This window comes from Cetorhinus maximus, chromosome 28 (assembly GCF_964194155.1).
Source record: "Cetorhinus maximus chromosome 28, sCetMax3.hap1.1, whole genome shotgun sequence".
Lineage (NCBI taxonomy): Eukaryota > Metazoa > Chordata > Chondrichthyes > Lamniformes > Cetorhinidae > Cetorhinus > Cetorhinus maximus.
Genome location: NC_135906.1, coordinates 18,456,038 through 18,477,094, shown reverse-complemented (window position 1 = coordinate 18,477,094; position 21,057 = coordinate 18,456,038). Strand labels below are relative to the sequence as shown.

General features: G+C 44.0%; 1 protein-coding gene across 1 annotated transcript in view; it reads right to left on the bottom strand.

The window, feature by feature from the left end:
• Nucleotides 1-2,891: 2,891 nt before the first annotated feature.
• Nucleotides 2,892-21,057, bottom strand: part of ppan (peter pan homolog) — a 31,191-nt gene continuing 13,025 nt past the window's right edge. The window contains exons 11-13 of the mRNA XM_078531097.1: nucleotides 20,235-20,618; nucleotides 18,862-18,893; nucleotides 2,892-3,993 (exon numbers count right to left, since the gene is read on the bottom strand). Of these exons, the coding sequence (XP_078387223.1) occupies nucleotides 2,992-3,993; nucleotides 18,862-18,893; nucleotides 20,235-20,618 (1,418 nt within the window). The 3' untranslated portion in view covers nucleotides 2,892-2,991. The remainder of the gene's footprint in view (nucleotides 3,994-18,861; nucleotides 18,894-20,234; nucleotides 20,619-21,057) is intronic.

Below are 21,057 nucleotides of genomic sequence, written 5' to 3'. Positions count from 1 at the left end.
AGGGACAGCCTCCAGGACAGGTACAGCAATTCCTGGAAGCAGGGAATGTGAGTCCATCAGCCCTTGTCCCACTGCCCTCTCAGTGTAATCACTAGTTTTGACACATCAGAGGCTTTTATTTGGAGTGGTTTTGAAGGTGCATTTTTGCCATTTAATTTTTGAATGTCGAGCAACTGGGTGAATGTTTCTCTGGCGTCCTGTCCATGCTTTTATAATAGTTGCTGTTCCCGCTCTCTGAGTTGAATTCTGTCTTTCAAGTGTTCTTGAGATTATCCCGATGAAGGTCTAACCATGGTGTTCTACTGAGCCTCCTGTTCCTGAGTTCTGTGGCTGTTGAATAAGTCAGGAAATCAGGATCGGTTTTTTTTTTGAAGAAACCAAGTCTGAGAGTACGGGTAAAATGTGAAATGTGTTTGAGAGAAGGTGAGAAACATAAGGAAATAGTGATCAGCTGATAAACATGAGTTTGGCGGTAGGAAAGGCTGAAGGAAGTGCGCAATCTCACAGTCCTGGGCTCAGTCACAGAGGAAACAAAACAATGATTCTCACACAATGAGAGTCTGAGAGGAAATGTGACATCAAACTGTGACATTCCTCTCTCAGGCGGCTTTGTAAATAAAATACTTTATTTGAAATTTAGAAAATTAAAAGCACAGATGTACAGTTGTAAAACCAGAAGGGCGTTCATGACAATCGGTGAACTCGGCGCAGAACTAATCTCAGTATTTCGGCAAATATAAAAGCAAAAAACTGCGGATGCTGGAAATCCAAAACAGTATTTCGGCGTCTGTTCACCAGCCGACATGCAGCCTGTAACCTGATGCTCCAGTAACTGGAAGGGCTGTAACAGTGAAACCCTGAGCCCCTGTGAAGGGGTGGTAAAATGGGAGGGGTTGCGAGGGCCTGAGTTTGGCATCACACCCACTCTGCCAGAGGCGAGGAATGTTGATGCCAGTCGCCCAGGCTTCTGTCGGGCTGAGACACGAACAAGCAATGGTGAGGAGGTGGTCGCGTAGCGGTAATGTCCAATGACCCGTGCTAATGCGCTGGGGATGTGGGTTCAAAAGCCCCCAAGGCAGCTGCTGGGATTTAAATTCAATTTACAAATCTGGAATTCTAAGGCAAGTCTCAGTAATGGTGACCATAGCAACTATCATTTTTTGTTGTTAAAAACCCATCTGGTTCACTAATGTCCTTTAGGGAAGGAAATCTGCCATCATTGTCTGGTCTGGCCTACATGTGACTCCAGACCCACAGCAATGTGGTTGGTTCTTAACCACCCTCTGAAATGGCGGAGCAAGACACTCAGTTCAAGGGCAATTAGGGATGGGAACAAATGCTGGCCTCGCCAGCGACGCCCACATCCCATGGAAGAAAAAAATTTAAAAAAATAATGCACCTCAGTGACAGGCACACAACAGATTTCTGGTCTGCACTTCCCCCAGAGGTAGGTAGTTGTAAGACCAATTTCCAGACCCCTGCCAGTGTAGACACTATGAGAGAAGCTCCCTGCTTATCCCCACTTTGATCTTCTCTGCATTTCATGTTTTGGATTGGCACTGTCCCTAACAGGATAATCAGACATTCCCTGTGTGAGAGATTGTGAATGTTAACAGATTAAATTCAGGAATTCTGTGCTCCCTGTGTAGTTGGGGTGGTGGGGGTGGGGGTGGAGGGGAATTCTGCAGTTGATGGGATTGGAATGCACGAGTCTAGAACCCTATCACATCATCTGTCCCTATCTCCTCTCCCCCAATTTCAACCATAGGACAGTCCCACTGTGCAACTGATACTGGGCTGTATCTCCCAAAGCTTATTTCTACAGATGACACGTCATCGGTTTCAGATACAGAACAGTAACTATTTTTTTTCCAATCCAAAATTTATCCCAAGGTTTTTCATTTGGAGATCTTGTTTTGAAATCTCCGCAATGATGTGGACGTGGACAATAATCAGGATAGCGCAGCAGTTCTGTTATGAACTAACAATCCAGAATTGGAATAATGTTCCAGAAAATGGGAGTTAAATCCCACCATGACAGATTGAGAATTTGTATAAAAATCTGGTATTGGTAAAAGTGATCAGAAAAGTACGGTATTGTTGTAAAAACCCAACTAATGCCCTTTAAAGAAGAAAATCTGAGTCATGTGAAGCTAGTATTCAAGTATAGCAAGTAATTAGGAAAGCAAATGGAATATCGGCATTTATTACAAGGGGAATGGGATATAAAAATAGGGAAATTTTACTGCAGCTGTACAGGGCATTGGTGAGACCACATCTGGAATACTGTGTACAGTTTTGGTCTCCTTATTTGAAAAAAACATATAATTGCGTTAGAAGCAGTTCAGAGAAGGTTCACTCGATTCATTCCTGGGATGAGGGGCTTATGCTATGAAGAAAGGTTGGGCCCATACCCATTGGAGTTTAGAACAATGAGAGGTGATTTTACTGAAACGTATAAGATCCTGAGGGGACTTGACCGGGTGGATGCTGAGAGGATGGTTTCCCTTTCGGGGGAAGCCTAGAACCAGGGGACACAGTTTAAAAATAAAAGGTCTCCCTTTTAAGGTGAAGATTAGGAGGAAAGTTTTCTCTCAGAGGGTCCTGAGCCTGTGGAATTCTCTTCCCCAGAGAGTAGTGGAGGCTGGGTCATATTCAAGGCTGAGTTAGACAGACTTTTGATTGACAAGGGAGTCGACGGTTATTGGGCGGGGGGGGGGGGAGCGCAGACAGGAAAGTGGAGTTGAGACCACAACCAGATCAGCAGTGATCTTATCCAATGGTGGAGCAGGCTCGAAGGGCCTACTGCTGCCCCTAAATCCTATGTTCCTTACCCAATCTGGTCTATCTGGACTCCATACCCACAGCAAGATGGTTAAGTCTTGACTGCCCAGCAAGATAAATATCAGTGACATTCACGTCCCGAGTATAAATTGTTAAATATATTATCTGGCCCATTGAAGGACGAATCCTGGTGAGCTGGAACCCATCTTAACATCGAGATTCCTCTGTGGAGAGTTTCTGCTGGGCACAGCTCTTACACATGCTCCTGGCTTGCTGAAACAGGGTGGCGTACAGCAGCGGGTGGATGCACATGCTGAGGGTGAGCAGACACTTGCTCACCTGGTAGCCTATGTATATGGGGCTGGGTCTGGGGTTTTTTTCTCCGTCCAACCTGTGTAAGCGCCGGTACATATTGAGATTCCTCAGTAGGATGAATGGGATGAAGGATACGGTGTACAACACGATGACAACACAGACCAGGAGAGCCACCTGCCTCCTCTCTGACCTGCTTACACTTTGGCTGCTGCGGATCTCCCTGAAAATGCACAAGTAGGAAAAAAAAGTCACCGCAAAGGGGAAAGCACAGCCGAAGACAGCCAGAAACAGACTGTAGGGGAAGTATACAGGCAGCAGCTCATAGCTGGAGGTACCCAAGCACTCTGTCTTGGTCCCATTCACACTGACCGTGGAGAAGGAAAGTGTTGGCGAGGTTATAGCAATGGCCAGAAACCAGACAGTCAGGCTGACAATCTTGGCATGTTTAGTCTGGGTGTGGTTGCGGCTGAACATGGGGTGTACAATGGCCAGGTAGCGATTCAGGCTGATACAGGCGATGAAGAACATGCTCCCGTACAGGTTACAGGTGAACAGAAATCTTTCAATTTTACAAAGCGCCTTCCCGAAGATCCAGTCCTTGTTATTGGCGTAATAAATCACTAACAGGGGCAGAGTGGTGACATACAACAGGTCATTCAGAGCCAGGCAAAAGGCGTATGTAAGTCCGGCGTGCCAGTGCTTCGCTTGGCTCAGGAACAGCCAGATAGCCAGAGAGTTGATGAAAAAAGCCCAGATAAACTCGATGCCAAATACCGGGGGGAGTAATGCTCCCTGGATGTCAGCGAACGAAACATTATTGGGCCAAGTGCTCGCTCCTGCTGTCATTTTCACTCGTCTCAAGCAGTCCAGTGTCAGTGCTGCTCCTACTCGCTCCTCGATTCAAAGAAAAGTGTTCTCTTCGGGTTGACTGGCTCTGCCCTGAGTCCGTGACCAGCTCCTTGATCCCCTGGAAGGTATAACGAGGAGGGAGGGAGGGGGGTGCGGTTAGAGGGATTCTGGAAAGTGAATAAATCTAAACTTCAACTCCCTTTCTCTGCTGACCCCTGGATTTGACAGAAGCCCAATGGATTCAACAAAGTTTCAGATTGAACCTTAATTTAAAGATAGAGAGAGAAAAACGCGCCCAATAATCAGCCGGGTCTCAACAAGCAGACTTTCCCCAATTAAATTTACTTTGAAACGAGAGTAGCGGCTGGGTTAAAAGACTTTGAAAAAGTTTTCCACCTAATTGCTTCAATTATTCCTGCAATTGGGATGTTGGTGTTTTACTTTCACTGTGTTCCCAGCCCCAGGGTACAGACTGCAAGTTGCCCATTAAAAAATATTCGGAGACACTAATTCTGGGGGATCTGCTTGGAGAGAGGGTGGTGTTCTCCTTCTCTGTAATAACGAACCCTCCCATGGGATTCAAAAACAAAATACTACAGATTCTGGAAATCTGGAATAAAAACAGGAAATGCTGGAATGCTTATGAGGTCTGACAGGGTCTAAGGAGAAACAGAGTTGGTGTTTCAAATCAGTAACCCTTTAGAATCTCATCACTGACCTGAAACTTTAACTCTGTTCCTCTCTCCACTGGTAATGTCAGACTCCCAAGTAACTCCAGCATTTTCTCTTTTTACCTCTAATGGAATTGTCTGATTATACTATGCTAAGGTGTGTCATTTCTGACAATACGAGTTCCTTAGTAGATGCTTTTAAAGAATGAAAGCTATTGACTCCCTTGCTGTGGCTCAGTGGGTAGCATTCTCACCTTTGAGTCAGGAGATTGTGGGGTCAAGTCCCATTCTAGAGACTCAAGTGCAAAATCCAAGCTGACAATCCCAGTACCGGGAGAAGGCGGGAGAATGGGGTTGAGAAACTTATCAGCCATGATTGAATGGCGGAGCAGACTCGATGGGCCGAATGGCCTAATTTCTGCTCCTATGTCTTATGGTCTTCCTGAGGGAGTGCTGCACTATCAGGGGTGCTGTCTTTTGGATGAGATGTTAAACCCGGACCCCCTCTGTCCTCTCAGGTGGATGCAAAAGATCCCATGGCCATAAGAAACAGCAGCAGGAGAAAACTATATGGCCCATCAACCCTGTTCCGCTATTCAACAGGATCGTGGTCGATCTTGGGCTTCAACTCCAGCTTCCTGCCTGCTCCCTATATCCCTTGATTCCCTGAGAGGTCAAAAAATCTGTCTATTCCAGCCTTAAATGTATATAATGATGGAGCAACCACAACCTTCTGGGATAGAAAGTTCCAAAGACTCATGACCCTTTGAGTGAAGACATTTCTCCTCATCTCAGTCTTAAATGATTGGCCCTTTATCCTGAAACTGAATCACAGAATTGTTACAGCACAGAAAGAGGCCATTCAGCCCATCGTGTCTGCACCAGCTCTCCAAATGAACAATTCACCTAGTGCCATTCTCCTGCCTTTTCCCCCTAGCCCTGCCCATTCTTCCTCTTCAGATAACAGCCTAATTCCCTTTTGAAAGCTTCGATTGACTATGCCTCCACCAGCCTCTCAGGCAGTGCATTCCAGACCCTAACCACTCACTGTGTGAGTATGTCTTCCCTCATACAAAAACAGAATTACCTGGAAAAACTCAGCAGGTCTGGCAGCATCGGTGGAGAAGAAAAGGGTCGACGTTTCGAGTCCTCATGACCCTTCAACAGAATTGAGTATAGTTAGGAGAGGGGTGAAATATAAGCTGGTTTAAGGTGGGCAGGTTGCGGGTGGGGGGGGTTGGGGGTTATGGTTGTAGGAACAAGCAAGCAGTGATAGGAGCAGATAATCAAAAGATGTCACAGACAAAAGGATCAAAGAGGTGTTGAAGGTGGTGATATTATCTAAGAAAATGTGCTAATTAAGAATGGATGGCAGGACACTCAAGGTACAGCTCTAGTGGGGGTGGGGTGGAAAGACTGACAAGGTATTAGTTGTAGATTTTAAAATAATGGAAATAGGTGGGAAAAGAAAAATCTATATAAATTATTGAAAAAAACAAAAGGGAGGGGGAGGAAACGGGGTGGGGATGGGGGAAGGGAGTTTAAGATCTAAAGTTGTTGAATTCAATATTCAGCTTGGAAGGCTGTAAAGTGCCCTCATGTCTTCCCTCATGTTGCTTTTGCTTTTTTTACCAATTACTTTAAATCTGTGCCCTCTCATTCTCGATCCTTTCATGAGTGGGAACAGTTTCTCCCTATCTATGCTGTCTAGACCCTTCGTAATTTTGAATACCTCTAGCAAATCTCCTCTCATACTTCCTTTCTCCAAGGAAAATAGTCCCAGCTTCTCCAACCTATCTTCATATCTAAGTTCCTCAACCCTGGAACCATTCTCGTGAATCTTTTCTGCACTCTCTCCAATACCTTCACATCCTTCCTAAAGTGCGGCACCCAGAACTGGACACAATACTCCAGCTAATGCTTATACAAATTCGACATAACCTCCCTGCTCTTGTATTCTATCCCCCTTTTAATAAAGCCCAGGATACTGTGTGCTTTATTAACTGCTCTCTAACTGTGCTCCCTTGTTCTAGATTCTCCAGTCAGGTGAAACAACATTTCAGTACCTACCCCATCAAGCCCCTTCATAATCTTGAATGTTTCAATGAGATCACATCTCATTCTTCCAAACTCCAGAGAATATAGACCTAATTTACTCAGCCTCTCAGCAGAACACATCCTCCTCATCCCAGGGAAAGCTAATAACTGAATTTAAATTCCCCAGCTAATGTGGTGGCATTTGAACTCATGTCTGTATCATTATTCCAGACTTCCAGATCACAGTAACATTACAACTTTGCTACTGTCTGTACCATACTTCAAAGAAGAGCAGGAGAGTTCTCCCTGGTGTCCTGGCCAATATTTATCCCCCCCCAATCAAAAATCACTAAAGCAGATTATCTAGTTTTTATTACATTACTTTGTGTGGGATCTTGAGCACTTTGTACAAATTGGCCATCCCGTTTCCCACATTACAACAGTGACTACATTTCATTAAAGTATTTCTTTGGCTTAAAGTGCTGCAGGACATCCTGAGGTTCTGAAAGGTGCTATGGAAATGCAAGTATTTCTCTTTCTTTTATTCCTGTAGAGCTGTTCTGAGCTCTTGACAGCCAATGAGGTGCTTTTGAAACATAGTCACAGCTGTATTGTAGTGAAAGTGTTACCAACCTGCACACAGACCCTGTGACCTACAAATATAGGACAAGCTTTAAAAAGAAACTATAGACACGTCAAGATCACATAGCCGTGTCTAACTTTCAAGGCTGCAGGAAGTTTCTTTAGATATGTCGAATTAATGCACAGACAACAGCTGGTGAAGTTAAACTTGGCTCTATTCTCACAATAACTTTGTTTATGCCAGGTGCACTTAAGTCAAAACTGAAAATAAATCTCAAATCTCTGTGGTTATGTTACACCACATAGTGTAACATATTCTAGAAAAGCTAGGGAGCGCTAGCACATCCAGTTCTCCACTTCAAATTGAGCCCATGGTCTAAAGTCCCTATCTTTGAGGACTGTAATGGGGTTCAAGGTTCAATGAGTTCAGAGATGTTGAATCACAGCACAAACTACCCTTAAAACTGGCTAACCTCAGTCACAGAGATACTATATTTCTATACTTTGCTAACTTTAGCAAAGAAAGTAAGACAGTGACTCTTGCTTTGTACTCAGCTCTCTTGATTATAGTGTCCAAACTGAGGCCCTGCAGTAGTGTTAGCTGTGGCCGATACTTCAGCAAGGAAAATCAGGCTAACAATTCAGTGAAATGCCGAGGCAGTGCTGCACTGTCTGAGGTGCTGTCTTTCAGATGGGACTTTCATTTATTTAGCACCTTTCAGAACCTTTACAGCCAATAATGAAGTGTTTTTGTGAACTCTGGTCACTGTTGTAACATAGGAAATGCAGCAGCCAATTTGTGCACAGCAAGCTCCCACAAACAGCAATGTGATAATGACTAGATAATCTGTTTTAGTGATGTTGATTGAAGGATAAACATTGACCAGGACTAGAGATGCAATTCCCCACTCTTCTTCAAAATAGTGCCTTGGGATCTTTTACAGCCACCTGAGAGAGCGGACGGGCATTTGGTTTAATGTTTCATCCAAAAGATGGCACCTGGCAGTGCAGCACTCCCTCAGTACTGCATTGGTGTTCTCAAGCCTCTGGAATCCAACTTAAACTCAAAACCTTCTGACTCAGAGAGGAGGTCAGACTGGATCAGTCCAGGCATCTTTCTGGGCTGTGTTACATTGTGACATGCTTAAACTGGTTGAGATTTCAGAGGGAGTGAGCATAGAGCTGTATCTTGTAGCAAAGACCCTAACAAAGTCAAATCACGCTGGCTGTGTTTTCTAGTCTCCAAAATATTATTCCTTCTAATTACTGGAAACTCCACACAATCGCAGTTCAGATGGGGAAAGGCTGATTTGTTAACCGCCTTTGTAATTTTCACTGATCCGGGGAGCTGGTTTTTGAACTCCAGCCTTTTAGTGTTATTAAGAGCAGGTCCAATTTTCCTCGGAGTGAAAAGGAAGGCGGAATGTTGAAACATGTCTCCCAGAAAACCGGTAAAAAAAATCTCATCTCTTCAAAAGAGGACTGAAATTCAAGCACGCTGCTCTGATCAGACACCATTGCTGAGATGGTACATCAACGTAACAGTTACAATAATCTCCCTCACACCTACCTGATGGCTCAATTCCAACGGTTCAGAGCTTTGGGTTTGCTTTCGCGAGTTCCGCACCTGTGAGCAAACTCTCTAGTCCTTTTCCTCATGAGTTCCTTACTTGTACGCTTTTTGTCTAACGGTAAAGTCTGCACAGCATGCTGATTTACGTCAGTACAAGAGGCAGAGTTATCAGCTCAGGGTGCATACAAACCGGTTTCGCTTATTCTGTTTCCTGTGGAAGATTTTTGATCAGTTTTTGAACAGGAAACCTTTGGTTATTCAGTCAGGTAGCAGGATCTTATCGCACTCCCAATAGCATATATACAGTGTCTTACAGAAGAGACAGGACTAAGGTTTGATCCCAATCCCTGTTAGCTAAACTGGGTCATTGATTGAGAATCTACAACTGGCTTAGAGAAAGGGGAAAGCAATTGGCAGCATTGTTGTCCTAGATCACTTACTCAGTGATTCCCAATGATGGAGCCAGTGTCAGGAAAATATAATAATTTTCATAATGTTATTGGAATTTATTGTAAGGTAGGAATAGTGTGTGTGTGCGCCTGTGTGGGACTTAATTGAGTTAAAGACAGCTGGCGTGAAGGCTTTGATGTATCAGAAGAGAAGCTAGGTTTGAAATGTTAATTAGGTAAACATGGATGAAGTTTTAGAGTGAATTGGAAAAGTAACATTTGCATATTTAGATAAACCAGAGTAATTTGAATTTCAAAAGAGGTGGTGAAATGTTACACTCAGCCAGAAGAAGCCAGTGTGTTTATTTTTCCCAAAGCTTACTGATAAAATTGGTACTATGAAAGATTTTTATTAGAAAAGTAGAGTTGAAAAGACATACTGGGACAATAGGATTTACATTAAAAAGGGAGAAACCTGTATAAAGGAGATTAGATTATGTATAAGAAGACATTCTAAGATCTAACAAGTGTGAAAAGCCTCCAGCCTCTAAGCCTCAAGTTGCTGTCTACACAAACTGAAGTGAAGAAAACTCACTTTGAATTCAACTGTTCAGGGTATCATGTTTCTTTGCCTGGATCTGTTGGAATCTATCTCATTTTACTGTTGCCTTAACGGAGGTGTAACTGGGAGTTAGATTAACTAGGGGAGCTAGGAGTTATCATAGTAGTAATTTGTAAACCTATGTATGTGCTTAAAATCTTTTTTATTAATAAAGGTTTAATTTAGTTTTGTAAGAAACCTAAAAGACTCTGAGGTCTTATTACTACTGAATTCAAGGCACACATCTTGTAATAAATACAAATTGTAAAATAGTTGTGGCAGTTGTTTCAAGTTTCCCTCTGGGAGTGGAATAGCTCAGCATTTACCATCCGCTGTGCCATAACAGTCAGGCTCAGCTGGGAAGCCTCCTCCTGTTGAGTATCCCACAAATCATCAAGGCACACATGAAGATCCAGCATTTGAGTGATGCACTTACATAAACAGTGATGAAAGCTCATTGACCTGAAATGCTGACTGATTCTCTCCACAGACTCTGCCAGATCTTTGATAATTTCCAGCATTTTCTATTATTTCAAAGCTACTGTATTGGCTTTGAAACACTTTGGGAACATCCTGAAAGGCGCTATAAAAATTCAACTCTTTCTTTCTACCAGATGGCAGCCTCAGCCAATCTCTGAATCTCCTTATCCACAGTAGACACCCTGAGCACCAACAGCACCAGGCAGGTCATCTATTTAATTCAGAAGCTAGATTCAGACAACATAAAAGCAAGCCATCTACAGTGCTGCTTTTGTCCGCATTGGAGTGCTGCTTTGGGCTGCATTTGATTGCTTCAGGTGGAGTTTGGTGAGTGAGGCAGTTCAGTGAAGAGGGAAGGAGGTGATCCTTTCATTTTCTACCTTTCCTCAGAAAGAAAAGCAGCAGCCTTGGTAAGTGGGATTTGGTGAGTATTTCTACTGTCCTTAATATTATCTAAACTAGAGAAGTAAAAGTAAAGAGAGTAATTTAAGGGTATGTCATGATAGGGCAGCTTGGTCACATGGAATGCTCCTCCTGTGCGATGTGGGAAGTCAGGGACACTTCCAGTGTCCATGGTGACCGTGTGTGCAGGAGGTGTCTCCAGCTGCAGCTACTTGAAATCTGCATTTCAGATCTGGAGCAGCAGCTGGAGTCACTGTGGAGCGTCCACAGGGCTGAGATCTTCATGGATAGCATGCACAGTGAGGCGGTCACACCGCAGGCAAGGAGTGCACAGACGGAAAGGGAATGGGTGACTGCCAGACAGAATAAAGGCACTAGGCAGGTAGTGCAGGAGTCTCCTGGGTCCATCTCCCTCTCTAACAGATTTTCCGTTTTGGATGTTGCTGGGGGAGATGGTTTCTCAGGGGAATGCAGCGAGAGCCAAGTCCATGGCACTGCGAGTGGCTCAGCTGCAGAGAGTAGGGGAAAAACGAGTGGGACAGCAATAGTGATAGGGGGTTCCATCATAAGGGGAACAGAGAGATGTTTCTGTAGCCACAGACTTGACACCAGGATGGCATGTTGCCCCCCTGTGCCAGGGTTAAGGATGTCACTGAGCGGCTGCAGGACATTCTGATGTGGGAGGGTGAACAGTCAGAGGTCGTGGTCCATATTGATACCAAAGACATAGGGAAAAAGCGGGATGAGGCCCTGAAAGCAGAATATGGGGAGCTAGGAAATAAATTATAAAGCAGGACCTCAAAAAGTAGTAATCTCAGGATTACTCCCGGCGCCATGTTCTAGTGAGATCATGAATAGGAGAATAGACCAGATGACTGCATGGCTGGAGAGATGATGTAGGAAGGATGGATTTAGATTTCTGAGGCATTGGGACCAATTCTGGGTACAAGCTGGAGGGGTTGCACCCCAGCAGGACCGGGACCAAAATCCTCGCAGGGGTAATCGCTAGTGCTGGGGGGGAGAGTTTAAACTAGAGTGGCAGGGGGGGTGGGAACCTGAGTGGGGAGACACAAGAGAGAAAAGCAAAGATACAAATGAAAGACAGAAAAGTAAAAAGTAAAAATTGAAGGTAGAGGAAAGGGGCCTGGCAGCAAATAGGGCCATAGTACAAAAAAAATGTGTAAAAAGACAGGTCTAAGGACACCGGATCTGAATGCATGGAGCATTCACAATAAGGCAGACAAATTAGCAGCACAGATAGATGTAAACGGGTATGATATGATTGTGATTACAGAGACATGGCTGCAGGGTGAACAGGGCTGGGAATTGAATATCCAAGGGTATTCGATATTTGGGATGGACAGGCATAAAGGAAAAGGAGGTGGGGTGGCGTTGTTAGTTAAGGATGAAATCAGTGCAATAGTGAGAGCAGATATTGGCTCAGAAAATCTAGATGTAGAATCAGTCTGGGTGGAGCTAAGAAGCAACAAGGGGTGGAAAATATTAGTGGGAGTTGTCTATAGGCCTCCAAACAGCAGTGGTAAGGTAGGGGACAGTATTAAACAGGAAATTAGAGATGCATGTAACAAGGGTGCTACAGTAATCGTGGGTGACTTAAATCAACATATAGACTGGGTAAACCAAATTAGCAATAATACTGTGGCAGATGAATTTCTGGAGTGTGTACGAAATGGTTTTTTTTAGACCAGTACATCTAGGAACCAACTAGGGAACAGGCTACCCTAGATTTGGTTCTGTGCAACAAGAGGTTAATTAATAACCTTGTGTGGGGTACTTTAGGGAACAGTGACCATAACATGATAGAATTCTCCCCTAGGTTGGAAAGTGAAGTAGTCCAATCTGAAACTAGGGTCCCAAATCTAAACAAAGGAACGTACAAAGGTATGAGGCGTGAGTTGGCTAAGATAGATTGGGGAACTTCATTAAAAGTAAAAGACTGAAAAGTAAAAAGCAAAAGTGGAAGGCAGAGGAAACGGGGGCTCACAGCAAATAAGGCCATAGTACAGACAAAAGATGTGGATAGGTGATGGCTAATATTTAAGGAACGAATGTATGCATTGCAGCAGTTATATATTCCTCTCTGGCACAAAAACACACCAGGAAAAGCGGCCCAACCATGGCTAACAAAAGAAATTAAGGATAGTATTAGATCCAAAGAGGAGTCATATAAAGTTGCTAGAAAAAGTAGCAAGCCTGAGGATTGGGAGCAGTTTAGAATTCAGCAAAGGAGGAGATTAACAGGGGAGAAATAGAGTATGAGAGTAAACTTGCAAAGAACATAATAAAGGACTGTAAAAGCTTCTATGAGTATGTAAGAAGAAAAAGATTAGTGAAGACAAATGTAGGTCCCTTACAGTCCAAAACAGGAGAATTTATAATAGAGAACAAGGATATGGCAGAGCAATTAAACAACTACTTTAGCTCTGTCTTCATGGAGGAAGACACAAATAACATCCCAGAAATACTAGGAAACCAAGGGTCTAGTGAGGAGGAATTGAAGTAAATTAGTATTACTCAAAAAACAGTGCTGAAGAAATGAATGGGGCTGAAAGCCAATAAATCCCCAGGGTCTGATAATCTACATCCCAGGGTACTAGAGAAGGTGGCCACTGAAATAGTGGATGCATTGGTTGTCATCTTCCAAAATTCCGTAGATTCTGGAACAGTCTCGGCAGAATGGAGGGTGGCAAATGTAACCCCACTATTTAAAAAAGGAGGGAGAAAACAGGGAATTACAGACCCGGTTAGCCTAACATCAATGGTAGGGAAAATGCTAGAGTCTATTATAAAGGATGTGATAACAGGACACTTAGAAAATATCAGTGGGATTAGACGAAGTCAACATGGATTTATGAAGGGAAATCATGTTTGACAAACCTACTGGAGTTTTTTGAGGACACAACTAGCAGAATAGATAAGGGAGAACCAGTGGATGTGGTGTGTTTGGATTTTCAGAAAGTTTTTGATAAAGTCCCACGTAAGAGGTTAGTGTGCAAAATTAAAGCACATGGGATTGGGGGTAATATATTGGCATGGATTGAGAATTGATTAGCAGACAGGAAACAGACTAGGAATAAATGGGTCTTTTTCTGAGTGGCAGGCAATGACTAGTGGGGTACTGCAGGGTTCAGTGCTTGGGCCCCAGCTATTCACAATATATATCAATGATTTTATGGATGAGGGAACCAAATGTAATATTTCCAAGTTTGCTGACGACACAAAACTAGGTGGGAATGTGAGTGGTGAGGAGGGGTTAAGAGGCTTCAAGGCGATTTAGACAAGTTGAATGAGTGGGCAAGTACATGGCAGATGCAGTATAATGTGAATAAATGTGAAGATATCCACTTTGGTAGGAAAAACAGAATGGCAGAGTATTATTTAAATGGTGATAGATTGGGACATGTTGATGTACAAAGGGACCTGGGTGTCCTTGTACACCAATCACTGAAAGCAAGCATGTAGGTGCAGCAAGCAGTTAAGAAGGCAGATGGTATGTTGGCCTTCATTGTGAGAGGACTTGAGTACAGGAGCAAGGATGTCTTACTGCAGCTGTACAAGGTCTTGGTAAGACCACACCTGGAGTATTGTGTGCAGTTTTGATCTCCTTATCTAAGAAAGGATATACTTGCCATAGAGGGAGTGCAGCAAAGGTTCACCAGACTGATTCCTGGGATGGCAGGATTGTCATATGAGGAGAGGTTGGGCCGACTAGGCCTGCATTCACTGGAGTTTAGAAGAATGAGAGGGGTATTCATTGAAATGTATAAAATTCTGACAGGGATGGACAGACTGGATGCGGGGGCTGATGTTTCCTCTGGCTGGGACGGAGTGGGGGGTGTCTAGAACAAGGGGTCACAATCTCAGCATATGGGGTAGGCCAGTTAGGACTGAGATGAGGAGAAACTTCTTCACTCAGAGGGTGGTGAACCTGTGAAATTCTCTAACACAGAAGGCTGTGGAGGCCAAGTCACTGAATATGTTTAAGGAGGAAATAGACGGATTTCTAGACTCTAAAGGTGTCAGGGGGTGACCTGCTCTGCTCCTATTTTCCTATGTTTCTAATTGTAATCAGACACAAAATTGTTTAATTCCTCATTAAATCACGAACAATGAAGCATTTTATCTCTTCAATTCATCAAAACTGAAGTCACAAATAATTACAAAGTTATCAACTGAACTGGTGTGGGGAGTCAGTTTCATAATGCATCAATCATATTATTAAGTAAGAAACACAGACCACAGCTTGTATTATTGGTTACATAACTGAGCTAGCCACACACACACGGTCGCCTATTCAATCAATCTATATCCTGCGGTTGGCTGCAAAAACCCAACTTGTTCAGTCCTCCAGAGAAGGGAAGCTGCTGTCCCTGTCCAGCCTGAGTCTACACGTGTGACCAGCCCCACGATACAGGGATTCTCAGTAGCTGTGTAAGCCAGTATAATATCAAGGAAACTAATAAATGTGGCCTTTGCAGTGTTGGTCACATCAACAAATTAAAAAGTATTCCACTAAATGTGCCTTTTCACATCTCAGAAATATCTTACGATATTTACATACAACATGTAAAATTGAAGGCAGTGATTATTTCTCTGTTAGTGAAGATGGCACCCAGTTTCCAGGAGTGATGTTAGGCAAAACACTGGGAGGACTCCATACATCTGAAAACACAGCACTGAAATATCAAAGCTAAAAACTGCGGATGCTGGAAATCCAAAACAAAAATAAAAATACCTGGAAAAGCAGGTCTGGCAGCATCTGCGGAGAGGAGTACAGTTAACATTTCGAGTCCGTATGACTCTTCAACAGAACTAAGTAAAAATAGAAAAGAGGTGAAATATAAACTGGTTTAAGAGGGGGGGGGGGGGGGGGGAAGGTGGAGCTGGATAGAGGGCCAGTGATAGGTGGAGATAACCAAAAGATGTCATAGACAAAAGGACAAAGAGGTGTTGAAGGTGGTGATACTATCTAAGGAAAGTGCTAATTAAGGGTAGAAAGCAGGATGAGCAAGGTACAGATAGCCCTAGTGGGGGTGGGGTGGGGGGAAGGAATCGAAATAGGCTAAAAGGTAGAGATAAAACAATGGGTGGAAATACATTTTAAAATAATGGAAATAGATGAGAAAAGAAAAATCTATATAAATTATTGGGAAAAAAATTGAAAAATTGAAATATCAAACTGTCTGATGTAAAGCTTAGCGCTCACAGAAAAACGTGTGAAAGCAAAAGGGCAGTGTTTATTTTGTGTAGTTGTCACTGATGTTGGCTGACCACCAGCTGCAGCGCTCACAGTGAGTACATATTATTTACCATCCCCCACTTCTACATGGACCCCTCTCCAGTGTTGCTCCAGTGCAGACCATTGTCTCCCACTAGCTGCTTCTATCCTCCTCCTCCTCACACCACTTCCATGCTATGACCCCTGTCCCAACATTGCCCTATAGCCCCATTTAGATCCCCCCCTCTCAACTCTGCTCTACATCCTCCCCAAGACCCACTCCAATTTCAGACCACACTGCTAGATATGATTGCACCACTGAGGCATAAACCAAACCCATAATAGTTAGTTCCAAGTTTCTTTCTGCTCAAAGCTATGAGACATTAACTGCTACAGCGTTCCAGTTTGAAAGCTGCGATGAATAACAGGAAACTAACTGAAGTCATAAAGCATTTCCAGTAAATCACACCTGTCTCTCAGCCAATTATACTGTTTTCTCTCTCTCTCTCCCATTGTATCTTGCCTGCATCAAGACCACAAACCTCGTTTCATTATTTCTTCACATGTTGTTGACATGGCAAGTATTTATTTCACATCCTTGGTTGCCCTTTGAGAAGGTGGTGGTGAGCTGCCTTCTTGAACCGCTGCAGTCGATGTGGTGTAGGTATACCCACAGTGCTGTTAGCGAGGGAGCTCAAGGTTTTTGACCCAGTGACAATGACCAAGTCAGAATGGTGTGCAACTTAGAGGTGGTGGTGTTCCCATGTGTCTGCTGCCCTGGGTGGTAGAGGTCACGGGTTTGGAAGGTGCTATTGAAGAAGCCTTGATGCATTGCATCTTGTAGATAGCACAAGCTGCAGCCACTGTGCACCAGCGACAGAGGGAGTAGATGATGATGGATGGGGTGCTGATGAGGAGCAGGAAATTGGAGTCATTCCTTTGTAGCACCCTTACTGTTAGATTAACTAACATCATGGAGCAGGGTCTGTAGGACTGAAATGCTCACCTGATGAATTCATTGAGATAGATCAACATAATTCTGTTTTTCCCCACAAGACCTCTATTGCATGTGGCTGTCAGAACCACAGCTTATTCTGTCTTGGGCTATTCAGCCCAGACATGATCTTCAACCAGGGGAATGGCAGGGTGGGGGAGGGGAGAAGGGGCTTCACACCTGCACCCAGCATCACCACCGTAGTGGCTATTCGATCAGGAGCAGGAACACTGGCTGATGTATTACGGCGCACACAGACCCAGTGTAAAGCCTCAACACTGTGGTTCAGGCCAGTTAAACCAGGGTTGAAGGTTGAACCTTGAAATATGTGGTTCAGGTCATGACTGAATCTTTAATGAGAGTGTTCTCTGCACAGTCAACATCCTGGGAGACAGTGGTCCTGACGTAGAATGGCTTGAGCTAGTTTGGGAGTACAACAAAATTGACTGTGGTGGGGGTGGGGGGGTGGTGGGGGGAGTTGTGATATTGGGAGGAGGAAAGTAAAAGGAGGGAATAGAAACATTTTAAATGGAAGGGGGGAGGGCACAAAAAAAGCCGAAAAAGAGGAAAGTCTCAGTTCTCAGGATAACTGACAATAACATTCATAAAGAGCCTTCAACATAACAAAATGTCCTAAGGTGCTTCATAAACACATTACAAACAAAATGTGACACCAAGAGACACAAGGAGATGTTAGGTCAGAAGACCAAAAGCTTGGTTAAAGATTTATGCTTTGAGGAGTGTCTTAAATGAGGAAAACAGACAGAGAGGTGCAGGGAGGGAATTCCAGAGCTTGGGGCCTAGACAACTGAAAACAACCATGGTGGGGCGATTAAAATTGGGAATGCACAAGAGGCCAGAATTAGAGGATAGAAATCCCAGAGGGTTGTGGGAATGGAGGAAACAGCAAGGCCATGAATCGATTTGAAAACAAGGATGAGAACTTTAAGATCAAGATGTTGCTTGATCTGGAGCTAATTTAGGTCAGCAAACACAGGGGTGACCGGGGAACGGACTTCCTGCAAGTTAGGACACAGCTAACAGAGGTTTGGATGACCTCAAGCTTAAGAAGAGTAGAATGTGGGAGACCAGCCAAGAGTGTATTGGAATAGTAAAGTCTAGAGGTAATAAAAGCATGGATGAGGGTTTCAGCAGATGAGCTGAGACAGGGGTGAAATTGAGCGATGTTACAGAGGTGGAAATAAGCAATCTTTGGTGACGACACAAATATGAGGTCAGAAACTCATCTTGGGGTCCAACATAACATCAAGGTTGTGAATAGACTGGCATAAATCTCAGACTGTTGTCAGGGAGAGGGATGGAGGTGGCAGCTAGGGAATAGAGTTTAGCGTTTGACTGTGGGAGGCAGGCAATTGTATGGGTTTCCAGGCATACTTCCTTTTCCTCTTCACTGACAGAGGAATGTCAGTGCTAGTGTGAATCACACCAATATATTAAACAAGAGACTTCTACAGAACAGTAATACTGATCATGTATTGGCTCTTAGGAGACATTTCTGGGTGATATATTCACAGTGCTAACCTTACACACCATCTGACTTTACACACTCTGGGTGATGGGGAAAGGAGATTGTGAACTGGTATAATGAAACTGACACGGGTTGCATTGTTACCAGCTTTGGTAACAGTTTATGTCACGGAATTGATTGAACCAACACACCCAAACTGCAATGTCCCAACTTCTGAAGCTGCTGGAACATGTTAAACATTCAAGCACACCAGGAATCCTCAACTCAATCAACAGGCTCTCCCCTCCCCTCCTCCACCTTATCCCCAAGAGCCAGGCTGCATCAAGAAGCAATTCAACTGAGGGAGATGGGGAAAAAAATCCGACAGAACCCCATTGTGGAGCTAACTGGATAACAAATCAGGAGCCAGAACACTGGCTCTCTTCCTAGAGGGACCTAGGCCAAACAGAGAATCACCACAACTGGATTCCCAAGATCAGCCTGGGAACCTAAAGAGGCACAGGGAACAAATTCAACCAACATTGACTGAGCGCAAAGAACAGGAGCTTTATTTCAATTTGTGTACAATCAGATTCCTTTTGTGTATCCTATTTTTACTCAGTTACATCTTCATTCTGGGTAAGGACTCTTCATTCTGTTCCATAGGTAACTGTGATTGGGAACTGGACTAAACCAGCTTTATGACAATTCATTCACTCACTGTCCATGAGCCTCTGGTGATGATACATTGAGTGAGAGTTCAGTGAGTTCACCTCATCTACACATGGCTCTTCACTTGCAGTGTTTGTGTTATTAAATGAGGTTAGTTTTTTTTTTAAGTTTCTCCCCTCATTTGTAACTTTCCCCCCCTCCGATTAGACGTGTCCCTGGGTGACACTATGACCTGCGGCTGAACCCGGAGTTCCTACTGTCACAACTCTCCCCAGGGGAATACTAAGAAACAGAGTGAAGCAGGGCTCTCATGCCTGTATCCTTCCCCACCAGAGCTCAGTATCTCTGGCCTACCCTACCGACCCCTCCTTCTCCACTCCACCCATCAGCCCTTCCCTCGCCACCCAGCTGCTTCCCACCCCACCTCCTCCAGCCAGCACCCACCTGCCATATCAATCTGCTCTTTCATTTAACACTTTTGCTCAAATCGATAGAGGCACAGCTCAGGATGGAGCGAGATGAGATGCCCCTGGCCTCGTGGCTGGAGTTTGCATCCTGTGACTTGACTCCTAATTCAGCAGAGACTCTGGGTAGAAACAGGTTCTAATTCTCAGCACAATCTGCAGAGATTGCTTTAGTGAAAAAGCAGTGTTCCACCCCTTTCAGGAGCAAATCGTCCTGGCAGAATTCCCCTGATCATTGCTCAGGACTGCTGGAGAGACCTGATCGCAGTTACAGCAAGCCCCTTTTCCCAAGGGCAGTTACCACCAGAGGAGCGTGAAGGGTTCCAAATGCAGCTCTGGCCACAAAGCCAACATTTAAATCACAAGCGTCAGCCACTATCCTCAGCTAAATTTGTACATGACCCAAAAAACAACTTCCTGACAAACAGTAATAGATGTTGGTGTATACTCTCTTTTAAAAAAAAAAGAACACTTTCCAATTTGCATTTTGTGGGAGCGCGAATTACTGTGAACAAATCTAAGTCATTGTCCATCAATACTGGCAGCTTTAAGCTGCATAAACCAGAACATCAGGGTTGGCCCACAAACTGGAGAAACAATATTATAAATCCAGAAAAATTATTTTTTATTGTCCAGGTGCAGTCTTCTGGTCTTATTTTCATTCCTGTTTAAAATAACGTTTTCTTCTGGGTTTTCTCTGAAATTGAGCTTTGCCTTTGGCGCTTGGGCGTTGACCTTTGCCCTTGGATTGACCTTTGCCCTTGGATTGACCTTTGCCCTTGGATTGACCTTTGCCCTTGGATTGACCTTTGCCCTTGGATTGACCTTTGTCCTTGGAGCCCAGACCCCGATGACCCTTGCCCTTGAATGCAGCTTTACTCCCGAGTACAGGGCCCTTGAGCTTGGAATTAACCAGGTAAGTCCCAATAAGCCTGGTCTTCCTCCCTCGTGGACTCTTTTTGTTTTTTCTGTCTGAATATTGGCTGGTGTGTTTCTTGCTGTCTGCTTTATCCGGGCCCTTAGCCCTCTTCTGTTTCCTGACTGATTGTGGGGATTTGCCCCTCTTCCTTTTCCTGTGTGAAGCTGCTGGAAATAGATCTGAGGAAAAAAAGTTGCAAGTCGGTTCAGACAAACCAATGTGAAGGAGCAAAAAATCTCACTAACCTATCACCCTGCTCATGTCCAACAGGGGGGAGGAGCTGATTTAGCTCAACGCTTTTCACTAACTCTGTTAACTCTCTCAAACAGCTTACTGCTCAGAGTATACAATGCAGAGGGATGGGATATGTATTAGTGTGCGGAGACAGGGTTAGAGGGAGATTTACCCATGTTCTTTAAGGATAGTAACATTATGCCATTAAAACACTATGGGGGCAATTTTAACCAAACTCTGCAGTTGAGAAATCCACAGGATCGGATGCACCTGCAGTTTATATCCCTTGGGTTTAAAAACAAGTCTTGTATCTATTTCTGTGACAGGGGAGTGAGGTTAAAATTGCTCCCCTCGTGTTCTGTTGACATCAGACTACAAATGATA